Raw genomic sequence first — 11,057 nt, 5'->3', positions numbered from 1 at the left:
ACCCAAGCTCCATACCCAAAGCCTATACCCAAATCCCATACCCAAAGCCTACACCCGAATCCCATGCCCAAAGCCTATATCCGAGTCCCATACCCAAAGCCTATACCCGAGTCCCATACCCAAAGCCTACACCCGAATCCCATACCGCAAGCCTATACCCAAATCCCATACCCAAAGCCTGTACCCAAAGTCCCATATCTAAGCCCCATACCCAAGTCCTACACCCAAGCTCCATGCCCCAGCCCCATACCCATGTCCCATGCCCCAGCTCCATACCCGGACCCCATACCCAAACCCCATACCCAAGTCCCATGCCCCAGCCCCATACCCGGACCCCATGCCCAAACCCCATGCCCCAGCCTGGTGCCCAGCAGCACGGGCAGCGCCCTGTTCAGGTCCTGGCAGCAGCACGGTGAATGTGAATGTCATCAGGAGCTGATCTCTACCCCTGGCCATCTTAAATTACTCAGGTGATAACGACTCCCAAGCTGATGAAGTGCAGCTGAGGGGCTTCAGGAGGTGGGACCCTTACCTGTCCTACAGAAACCTGGGGCTGATGTGTGGGAAGGGGACGGGTGGGCTTCACAGAACTGCAGGATTGGGTGGGAAAGGACCGTCAGCCCCATCCAACTCCAATCCTTGCCACCCTTCCCGTTGTAATCGTGGTTGATAATGCTGCGTTTTGTTTCGTTTTGCGCAGAGTGGAAACAGCTTCCATGTGTTTGACCAAGGACAGTTTGCCAAGGAGGTGCTCCCGAAGTACTTCAAGCACAACAACATGGCCAGCTTCGTGCGGCAGCTCAACATGTGTGAGTATCACAGCCCGCGGGGCTCAGTGCTGCAGCGAGGTGCCAGGCTTTAACCCAGGGAGCCTTTGCTGCCTTTGCAACCATTGGGTTCTGGGGACCCAGCAGTAAGTTGAAGGTCGACTTGATGGGATTAGCAGCGCTGCAAACTTGCGCTGGATGAAAAGAAGCCCGTCGGACTTCTTTCATCTCCGCAGCCCCGATTATTAGATCAGGAGCTCTCAGTGCCTGCTTTGTGCTCGCTGTCTTTAGCTGCCGGCGTTCCTTGCCAGCCCTGCAATGAAGGAGGAACTCGCCTGGAACGCGTCCAGCTGGACTGAGCTGCCACACACAACAGCTTGTTCATTTTCTGCCTGCTTCCTCCTTCAGGGGATGTTGCGGTCAGCGTTATGTAAAGCAGACGCTGACTGAACTTGCACTTCTGAACAGCACTTAACTTTCTTGCTGTCAGAGCCGCAGCAATCAGAGCAGGGCTGGAAGGATGGTGATTCGACCCGGTGTAGGGAACCTGCTTTGGCAGGGGGGGGTTGGACTCGATGATTTCTGGAGGTCCCTTCCAACCCCTACAATTCTGTGAGGATCTCGGTCCTTTGAGTCAGGTGCCACCGTCACTGGGCTGCTCTGATGGCTTTGTGCCTCACCTGGGCTTTCTGAGCCTCCAGTGAGGAGATGAGATTCAGGCTGTGGCTTGGGCAGGCGCGCTCCTGGCTGGGTAGAGAGCCGGCCGCATGGCTGGGCCAGAGGTGATGGTGGATGGAGGCACATCCAGCTGGCTGCTGGTCACGGGTGGTGTAACCCAGGGCACAGTGCTGGGGGCCATCCCGTTCAGTGACTTTATTGATGGTTTGGTTGCAGGCATTGAGTGCACCCTCAGGCAGTTTGCAGGTGACTCCACGCTGGGGAGAAGCGTTGATCTGCCCGGGGTGGGAAGGTCCCTACAGAGGGACCCGAACGCACTGGATCTCTGGGCTGGGGGCAGTGGGGTGATGTGCAACGAAACTGAGCTCTGGGTCTTGCGCTTTGGCCGCACCAACCCCACACAACGCTACAGGCTTGGGCAGAGTGGCTGGAAGGCTGAGTGGAGGGAACAGACCTGGGGGGTGTTGGTCAGTGCTTGGCTGAACGTGAACCAGGATCATTCCCTGGGTGGCCAAGGAGGCCATCAGCATCCCGGCTTGTGTCAGCAGCAGTGCAGCCAGCAGGAGCAAGGAATCATCTCTGCGTTCAGCATTGATGGGAGCACAGCTCAGTGCTGCGCTCGGCGTTGGGACCCTCAGTACAAGTGGAGGCCCTGGAGGGCATCCAGAGCAGGGCAGCAGAGCTGTGAGGGGTCTGGAGCACCTTATGGGGAGCAGCTGAGGGAACTGAGGTTGTTCAGTGTGGAGAAGAGGAGCTCGGGGGAGACATTATTGCTCTCTGCAACTGCCTGAAGGAGGGTTTTCAAGAGTCGCCTGGATGAGGAGCGACGAGAGATGGTTTAGTAGCTTGTGGCACTGATAGGAATGGGAGGGTGGTTGGACTGGATGATCTTGCAGGTCGTTTCCAACCTTGTGATTCTGTGAGGGTTGTGGTGAGGTGGGGGTCGGCCTCTTGTCCCCTGTAGCCGTGATAGGCCTAGAGGGAATGGCCTCAAGTTGGACGTTCAGGTTGGACATTAGGAAAAACTGCTCTCAAAGGGTGATCCAGCACTGGCACGGGCTGCCCAGGGAGGTGGTGGTGGACACCCATCCCTGGAGGTGTCCAGGAAACATTTGGGTGCTGTGCTGAGGGACGTGGTTAGTGGGGAATGGTGGTGGTGGGTGGACGGTTGGACTGGGTGATGTCGGAGGTCTTCTCCAACCTTGGTGATTCTGCGATTCTTTTCCTTCAGGAAATGCTTTTACCATAAGGATGGTGAATGTCAAACCCAAGCTGTCCTTGCTACTGTTCACACCCTCTACTTCACACACAATCACAGCATGGCCTGGGTTGAAAGGGACCTCAAGGATCACGGAGCTCCAACCCCCCACCACAGCAGGGCCACCAACCTCCCCATTTCACAGCAGCCCAGGCTGCCCAGGGCCCCATCCAACCTGGCCTTGAACACCTCCAGGGATGGACGGGGCATCACAGCCTCTCTGGGCAGCTGTTCCAGCACCTCACCGCTCTCATAGCAAAAAACTTCTCTCCTCATTGCTGGGGAGATCAAGAAGAGACACAGTCTTTTTTTCTTTGAGTCTTTGCGTCTTTGAAGGCATCAGAGAATCACTGAAGTTGGAAAAGACCCTTCAGATCACTACACCCAACCATCACCTACACATCCACCACTAAACCCCGTCCCTCAGTGCCAAAATCCCTGCAGGGATGGGGACTCCGCCGCCTCCCCGGCCCGGTGCCCAGCTGCCCTTTCCATAAAGAAATTACTCTTGATACCCAGTCTAAGCTCTGCTGCCACCACTTGATATCCTCTCTTCAATCCTCTTTGTTATTTTTTTTCCTTTCTTTCTTCCCCCTAAAAGTAACCAGACCTGGTTTTGATTCTCCTGGGCTGTCTTCCAGCTTTCAGTCATTTGCATTCCGTTCCGCACTGACTCTGTTGCATCTGGGCTGAAACGCGGCAGCCAGCACTGGATTTATCACCGAGTGCAAATGAACACAGCAAGTCACGTCCTGAAGGCGTTGCTGTTGTGTAGAATCATAGAATCATAGAATCACCAAGGTTGGAAAAGACCTTCAAGATCACCCAGTCCAACCGTTCACCTATTCCCAACAGCTCCTACTAAACCACGTCCCTCAACACAACATCCAGCCTTTCCTTGAACACCCCCAGGCTCGGTGACTCCACCACCTCCCTGGGCATCCATTGCAGTGCCTGACCACCCTTTCTGAAAAGTAATACTTCACAGAATCACACAGAACTGTAGGGGTTGGAAGGGACCTCCAGAGCTCATCGTGTCCAACCCCCTGCCAAAGCAGGTTCCCTACAGCAGGACGCACAGGTCGGCATCCAGGCAGGTCTGGAACATCTCCAGAGCAGGAGACTCCACCACCTCCCTGCAGCCTGTTCCAGTGAACAGTGGGACCCATAGAGACACATTGAGACCCATAGAGACACATTGAGACCCATAGAGACACGTTGGGACCCATAGAGACACGTTGGGACCCATAGAGACACATTGAGACCCATAGAGACACGTTGGGACCCATAGAGACACGTTGGGACCCATAGAGACACGTTGGGACCCATAGACTCCCCCACCTCCCTGCAGCCTGTTCCAGTGCTCCGTCACCTCACTGTAAAGAAGTTCTTGTGCACATTGGTGCAGAACTTCCTATGCTGCAGTTTCCAGCCGTTTCCCCTCGTCCTGTCTCCACTCCCCACTGAAAAGAGTCCGGCCTCGCCATGCTGCCCCCCACACCTCAGATATTGACAGACCTGGATCAGCTCCCCTCTCAGCCTCCTTTCCTCCATGCTGAACACACCCAGCTCACTCAGCCTTTCTCCATAGCAGAGATGCTCCAGGCCCCTCACCATCTTCCTGGCCCTCCGCTGGACTCTTCCCAAGAGATCCCTGTCTGTTTTGTACTGGGGAGCCCAGAACTGGACGCCGTGCTCCAGGTGAGGCCTCAGCAGGGCAGAGCAGAGAGGGAGGATCACCTCCTTCGACCTGCTGGCCACGCTCTGTGCAATGCAGCCCAGGATGCCATTGGCCTTTTTGGCCACAAGGGCACACTGCTGGCTCATGGCCAACCTGTCGTCCACCAGGACACCCAGGTCCCTTTCTGCAGAGCTCCCCTCCAGCAGCTCATCCCCCATCCAGCAGGTCATCCCCCAATACTTCCTCATGTCCAGCCTGAATCTCCCCTGCCGTAGCTTGAAACCATTCCCCCTGGTCCTATCACTGATGACACGAGAGAAGAGGCCGACCCTCAGCTCACTGCAACCTCCCTTCAGGAAGTTATAGAGAGCAATGAGGTCTCCCCTGAGCTCCTCTTCTCCAGACTGAACATTCCCAGCTCCTTCAGCCTCTCCTCATATGGCCTGTGTTCCAGACCCCTCACCAGCTCTGTGTGCGGTGTGTTATGGCGCTGGCCTTTTGCTGCAGAGCCTGTCCCACCAAATTTCGCCTGTCTCCTGAATGGTGCATGTGTGTAGGTGAGGAGTGGCACTGCTTTGCACCCTGTCCTCAGAGAAGTGTTGAGAGCTGTCAGGGAATGAGGGGATTCCACCTCTCCTTGCAGCTGAGGAGGGGGTGCCCAGATGTCAAATCCCTGCCAGGAGATCAAGGGTGAGGCTGGACTGGCTCTGTGTCGTCGTGGAATGGCTGATGGGTTGGAGGGGTGCTTAAAGATCATGCAGCTGTGGAACGGTTGGATTGGAAGGGTCCTTAAAGGTCGTAGAGCTGTGGGACGGTTGGGTTGGAAGGGTCCTTAAAGATAACAGAGCCACAGAATGGTTGGGTTGGGCTGGAAGGGTCCTCACAGATCATAGAGACATGGAATGGTTGGGTTGGGCTGGAAGGGTCCTCACAGATCATAGAGACATGGAATGGTTGGGTTGGGTTGGAAGGGACCTGAAAGATGGTGGAGCCATCAGGTGGTTGGGTTGAAAGGGTCCTTAAAGATCACAGAGTCATGGGATGATTGGGTTGGGTTGGAAGGAACAGAGTCATGGGATGGTTGTATTGAAAGGATCCTTACAGATCATAGAACCATGTGATGATTGGATTGGAATGGTCCTTAAAGATCACAGAGCCATGGAATGGTTGGGTCAGAAGGGTCCTTAAAGATCACAGAGCCATGGAATGGTTGGGGTGGAATGGTCCTTAAAGACTGTAGAGCCATAGAATGGTTGAGTTGGAAGAGTTCTTAGAGATTGCAGAGCCATGGGATGGTTGGGTTGGAAAGGTCCTCAAAGATCACAGAGCCATGGGATGGTTGGGTTGGAAGGGTCCTCAAAGATCACAGAGCCATGGGATGGTTGGGTTGGAAGGGTCCTTAAAGATCACAGAGCCATGGGATGGTTGGGGTGGAAGAGTCCTTAAAGACTGTAGAGCCATAGAATGGTTGAGTTGGAAGAGTTCTTAGAGATTGTAGAGCCATGGAATGGTTGGGTCCGAAGGGTCCTTAAAGATCACAGAGCCATGGGATGGTTGGGTTGGAAGGGTCCTTAAAGATCACAGAGCTGTGGAATCACAGCACAGTTGGGTTGGATGGGACCCCCCCAACCCCCCCCTAAGCTCAGGCTGCCCACCTACAGCCCTGATGGGTTTGGGGCTGGACGTGGGGATCTCAGAACCCCCTTCCAACCTCAGTGGTTCCACGATTCCATGATCTTTGTGTCCTTTGTCTCGCTGGGGTGACTGCGTGTCGGGACGTTTTGGTGTTGGCACGCTGGATTTTGGGTCCTGCATTGCAAATGAGAAAACCACCACCTTCAGGTGTTCCTAATCCCTTTTTTTTCAGTGTGTGTGTGTTGAAGCTGTGCTGTAACGTGATCCAGCTCTTCGCACTCTGCATTAAGGCGGGGAAGCTATAAGGGGGGATCTGTCAGCTTGTGCTGGGTTTGAGCGTTTCAGTTCCCATGAAGCTGAGGGAGCCCAGGTCTGTGTGTCCAAACATGGGAGCAGTTCAGGGTTTGTCCCCACTCTGCTCATCCTGTGCTGGAAGAGAGGGACTTTGCCCAAGCTGTCCGCCACGACATCCTTATAACAAAGCTGTGAAGTGTGGGATGGAAGAGTGGACAGTGAGGTGGGTTGAGAGCTGGCTGAGTAGCAGAGCGCAGAGGGTCATTGGTGGTGGTGCAGAGTCGGGTTGGAGGCCTGTAAGCAGTGATGTCCCCCAGGGGTCTGTGCTGGGTCCGGTCTTGTTCAACATCTTCATCAATGACCTTGATGAGGGGATAATGGCCACCCTCAGAAAGTTTGTGATGATACGAAGTTGGGAGGATTGGCTGCAGGCCGTGCTGCCATTCAGCGAGAGCTGGACAGGCTGAGAGCTGGGCAGGAAGAAACCAGATGGGGTTTGACAACAGCAAGCGTGGAGTCTTGCATCTGGGGAGGAATAACGGCGTGCAGCGGTACAGGATGGGGATGAGCTGCTGGAGGGGAGCTCTGCGGAGAGGGACCTGGGGAGCAACAGGTTGCCGTGAGCCAGCAGGGTGCCCTTGTGGCCAACATGGCGTCCTGGGCTGCAGTGCACAGAGCGTGGCCAGCAGGGCGAGGGAGGCGATCCTCCCCCTCTGCTCTGCCCTGCTGAGGCCTCACCTGGAGCACGGCGTCCAGTTCTGGGCTGCCCAGCACAAAACAGACAGGGATCTCTTGGGAAGAGTCCAGCAAAGGGCCATGAAGATGGTGAGGGGCCTGGAGCATCTCTGCTATGGAGAAAGGCTGAGTGAGCTGGGTGTGTTCAGCATGGAGGAAAGGAGGCTGAGAGGGGAGCTGAGCCAGGGCTGTCAATATCTGAGGTGTGGGGGGCAGAATGGCGAGGATGGACTCTTTTCAGTGGGGAGTGGAGACAGGACGAGGGGAAACGGCCGGAAACTGCAGCATAGGAAGTTCTGCATGAATCTGCATAAGAACTTCTTTACAGTGAGGCAATGGAGCGCTGGAACAGGCTGCCAGGGGGCTGTGGGGTCTCCTGCTCTGGAGACATTCAAGGCTCGCCTGGATGCCGACCTGTGCGACCTGGTGCAGGAACGGCTTGGGCAGGGGGTTGGACTGATGAGCTCTGCAGCTCCCTTCCAACCCCTGCGGTTCTGTGATGCTGTCATTCTATGGGTCCCAATGTGTCTCTGTGGGTCTCAATGTGTCTCTATGGGTCCCAGTGTGTCTCTATGGGTCCCAATGTGTCTCTATGGGTCCCAACGTGTCTCTATGGGTCCCAATGTGTCTCCGTGGGTCCCAACGTGTCTCTATGGGTCCCAGTGTGTCTCTATGGATCTCAAGGTGTCTCTATGGGTCCCAGTGTGTCTCTATGGGTCCCAATGTGTCTCTATGGGTCCCAGTGTGTCTCTATGGGTCTCAACGTGTCTCTATGGGTCTCAACGTGTCTCCATGGGTCCCAACGTGTCTCTATGGGTCCTGCTGTTCACTGGAACAGGTTGCCAGGGGGTTGTGGGGTCTCCTGCTCTGGAGACATTCAAGGCTCGCCTGGATGCCAACCTGTGCGACCTGGTGCAGGAACGGCTTGGGCAGGGGGTTGGACTCCATGAGCTCTGCAGCTCCCTTCCAACCCCTGCGGTTCTGTGATGCTGTGATCTGCATAGCATATTTCCGTGCACAAAGGCCGCCTTCCGAGCAGCCCTGCTGGAGGTCAGCACTGATCTCCAGATGTGGCTTTGGAAGCATTCAGCTGTAGCAGGGGCTGATGTTTTCATTGCCTTTCAGCACCTCGAAGGCTGCAGGGCGTTTCTGCAGGGCCGTTTGCACTCCGGAGGATCCCTCGGATGGCTGAACCCCGGCTCAATGTCGCGGTGTGAGGTGTCACATCTCTGTGTGGCTCACTTTCTGCATGGGGGGCTTTTATTCCAGCCCAGCTGTAGGCTGACAGACAGCACTGCAAAGCTGCAGGTTGCCCAGGGCCCCATGCACAGCCTGGGGCACCTCATGGGCTGGGGCACCCACAGCTCCAGGCAGCAGTGCTGGGGCTGCACCGCCTCTGGGTGAAGGATTTCCCCATCTCTGACCCCACATCTCCCGTTTGACCTTAAAGCTGTTCCCTTTGGTCCCATCGCCGCTCTTCTGCATCGCTCTCCTCAAGTTCTTGGGCCCCCTGTAAGCTCTTGGAGGTTGCGGTGAGGTTCTCCTCCCCGGGCTGCACCCAGCTGTCAGCCTGTCCCCATATGGAGGTGCTGTACGAGCACCCCGTGCCCTCCTCTGGACCCCCATCTCTGCCCTGCCCCCAAAGCACAGCTCTTCAGGTTCAGCCTCTTCCAAACTAAGATGGAGCGAAACTTTCCAACAGTGCCTTTCTGGGAAACACGTGTCAGGATCAGAAATGGAGCTGTGATCTTTTTGAAGACCATGAGAGTCTTGGTCTCCTAATGGCCTTCCTGCTCTGAACCAGGCTCTAGGATCTCAGCTTGGAGACGAGGAACGATTTCTTCTCCCAAAGAGCCATCAGACCTCGGCGTGGGCTGCCCAGGGAGGCAGTGGGGTCACCAGCTCTGGAGGTTCTGAACTGTGGAGATGTGGCACTCAGGGACTGATCCCAAAGTGCTGATAATCCCATTACTGGGATTGAAAGTTGGGCCAGGGTGAACCTGATGAGGTTCAACACAGCAAAGTGCAAGGCTGGCACTTGGGCCGGAGGAATCCCAGGCATTTGTACAGAGAGCAGCCCTGCAAAAAGGTCCTGGGGGTCCTGGGGGGGGTGAAAAACTGAACATGAGGCAGCAGTGTGCATTGCAGCTGGAAAGCAAATGGGATCCTGGGCTCCATCAGCGGCCAGCAGGGACAGGAGGTGATCGTCCCCCTCTGCTCTGCTCCTGTGAGGCCCCGTTTGCAGCACTGTGTCCAGGGCTGGAGCCCCCAGCACAAGAAGGACAGGGAGCTGTTGGAGAGGGTGCAGAGGAGCCACAAAGGTGATCAGGGGCTGCAGCACCTCCACTGCAAAGACAGGCTGAGGGAGCTGGGCTCGTTCAGCATGGAGGAGAGAAGCTGCGGGGTGACCTCAGTGCAGCCTGCAGTGCCTAAAGGGAGCCTGCAGACAGGAGGGGAGTCAGCTCTGTGCAAGGGGAGATGGCAGCAGGACGAGGGGGATGGTTTGAAGCTGAGGGAGGGCAGATTCATCGCATGGCTGATGGCTCTCAGAAATGCCTCCAGTCACCAGAACTGTTGAGCTCAGGGGCTGGAAGGGAGCGAGTGCTGAACGCTGGGTGCTGCTGGGTGGTTTCCTGCAGACCCGGGGCTGCGACTGGAGGGCAGGAAGGCTGATTTCAGCCCCCCCCCTTCAGTGCCAGCAGTTTCAGCCTTTCCTCGTGCTGACCTGTGCTGTCCGCAGCAGAAGTGGGTTTGGGGAGAGCGGAGTTTTGTGCTCCGTTTTCGGGGTGAGATCTGTTTGAAAGGAGCTCGGCGGTGACAGCACTGCGTATTGGAGCAGGCGAGGGGGGGGACCCTGTGCTCCCCTCTGCTTTCTGAAGCTTAACCTTCATGCCTTCCCTTGTTTGCTTTTCAGATGGCTTCCGGAAGGTCGTGCACATCGAGCAGGGAGGGCTGGTGAAGCCGGAGAAGGACGACACTGAGTTCCAGCATCCCTACTTCATCCGTGGCCAGGAGCACCTCCTGGAGAACATCAAGAGGAAAGTCACCAGCGTAAGTGTGAGCTCAGATCCCTCGGGACAGGCTGTGGGTGAGCTGCTGAACCAGCATCACGTGCTGTGGGGATGTGGGGACCTTCCTAGCAGACTACAGATTTGCTCTCCGCTGTGTGGGATCGTTTAACCCCTTGCCAGCCAACATTCCCTTTGATGTTGTCATAACCCAGATCAGACTATTGATAAGGTCCAGTGACTTACGGCGTGAGGTCAAAACTGTTTGTTTGCAGTGCTGGGAATGTAAAATGTCTTCTTCCTTCCTGAGCCAACTTGTCCCATGTTAGCAGGATACTTGGACAGTCGGATACTTAAATCCCATCTCAGTCCCTCTGCCTAATCTATGGGGAGAACCGGGCAGTTCTGTTAGCTTCTGGAGAGCAAGAATATAAACAAGATGCTGAGCAGGGAACTGTCTAAAGGAATAGGAAGGACAAGTTTTTTCCAGTCAATAAGAAACATTTACTGAACGTTCCTATGCTCATAAAGCTGAGATTTGGGTGAAATTGAAGCTATTAGGGCAAGCTTATTCTATTCTGTAATCCTCTCTTCCGCCTTAAGATAAGAAGTACGTGCAGCAACTGAAGGAATCGTGGCTGTTAAGTCTGGGGAAAAGGAGGCTGAGGGGAGACCTTACTGCTCTCTTCCAACATCTGAAAGGTGCTTACAGCAAGAGCAGGGCTGGTCCCTTCTCTGGTTTAGTGCTTGTGGTGGCAATGGTGATGAGGAGATGGTTGGACCAGATGATCTTATAGGTCGTTTCCAACCTTGTGATTCTATGATTCCTCTCCTCCCTTTACCCATTCTAAATTTGCCTCCACCCAACTGACAACGATATCTTTATAACTGACGTGTATTTCTGTCTGGTGATCTTCTGAAACTCGTGAAGAGTCCAGGAGGTTCACTGGCTCAGCCTTAAGCACAGGGAGCGAGAGCTTTGTGCACAGAGTTAGCTTGCT

At 55.3% G+C, this 11,057-nt stretch overlaps 1 protein-coding gene across 1 annotated transcript; it reads left to right on the top strand.

Annotated features, from left to right (window-relative positions):
* Nucleotides 1-700: 700 nt before the first annotated feature.
* On the top strand, nucleotides 701-10,172 carry LOC122191303 (heat shock factor protein 1-like; the record flags this gene model as incomplete). The annotated part of the gene is made up of 2 exons (XM_042891543.1): nucleotides 701-809; nucleotides 9,963-10,172. Coding segments are annotated over 2 exons (319 nt in total), but the record flags the coding sequence as incomplete, so codon positions are not given.
* Nucleotides 10,173-11,057: the final 885 nt, after the last annotated feature.

The sequence above is a fragment of the Lagopus leucura genome, unplaced genomic scaffold (assembly GCF_019238085.1).
Source record: "Lagopus leucura isolate 7727_CA_CO unplaced genomic scaffold, USGS_WTPT01 60412-0_obj-0_obj, whole genome shotgun sequence".
In the NCBI taxonomy this organism is placed as follows: domain Eukaryota; kingdom Metazoa; phylum Chordata; class Aves; order Galliformes; family Phasianidae; genus Lagopus; species Lagopus leucura.
This window is presented reverse-complemented; position numbering and strand designations above follow the sequence as displayed.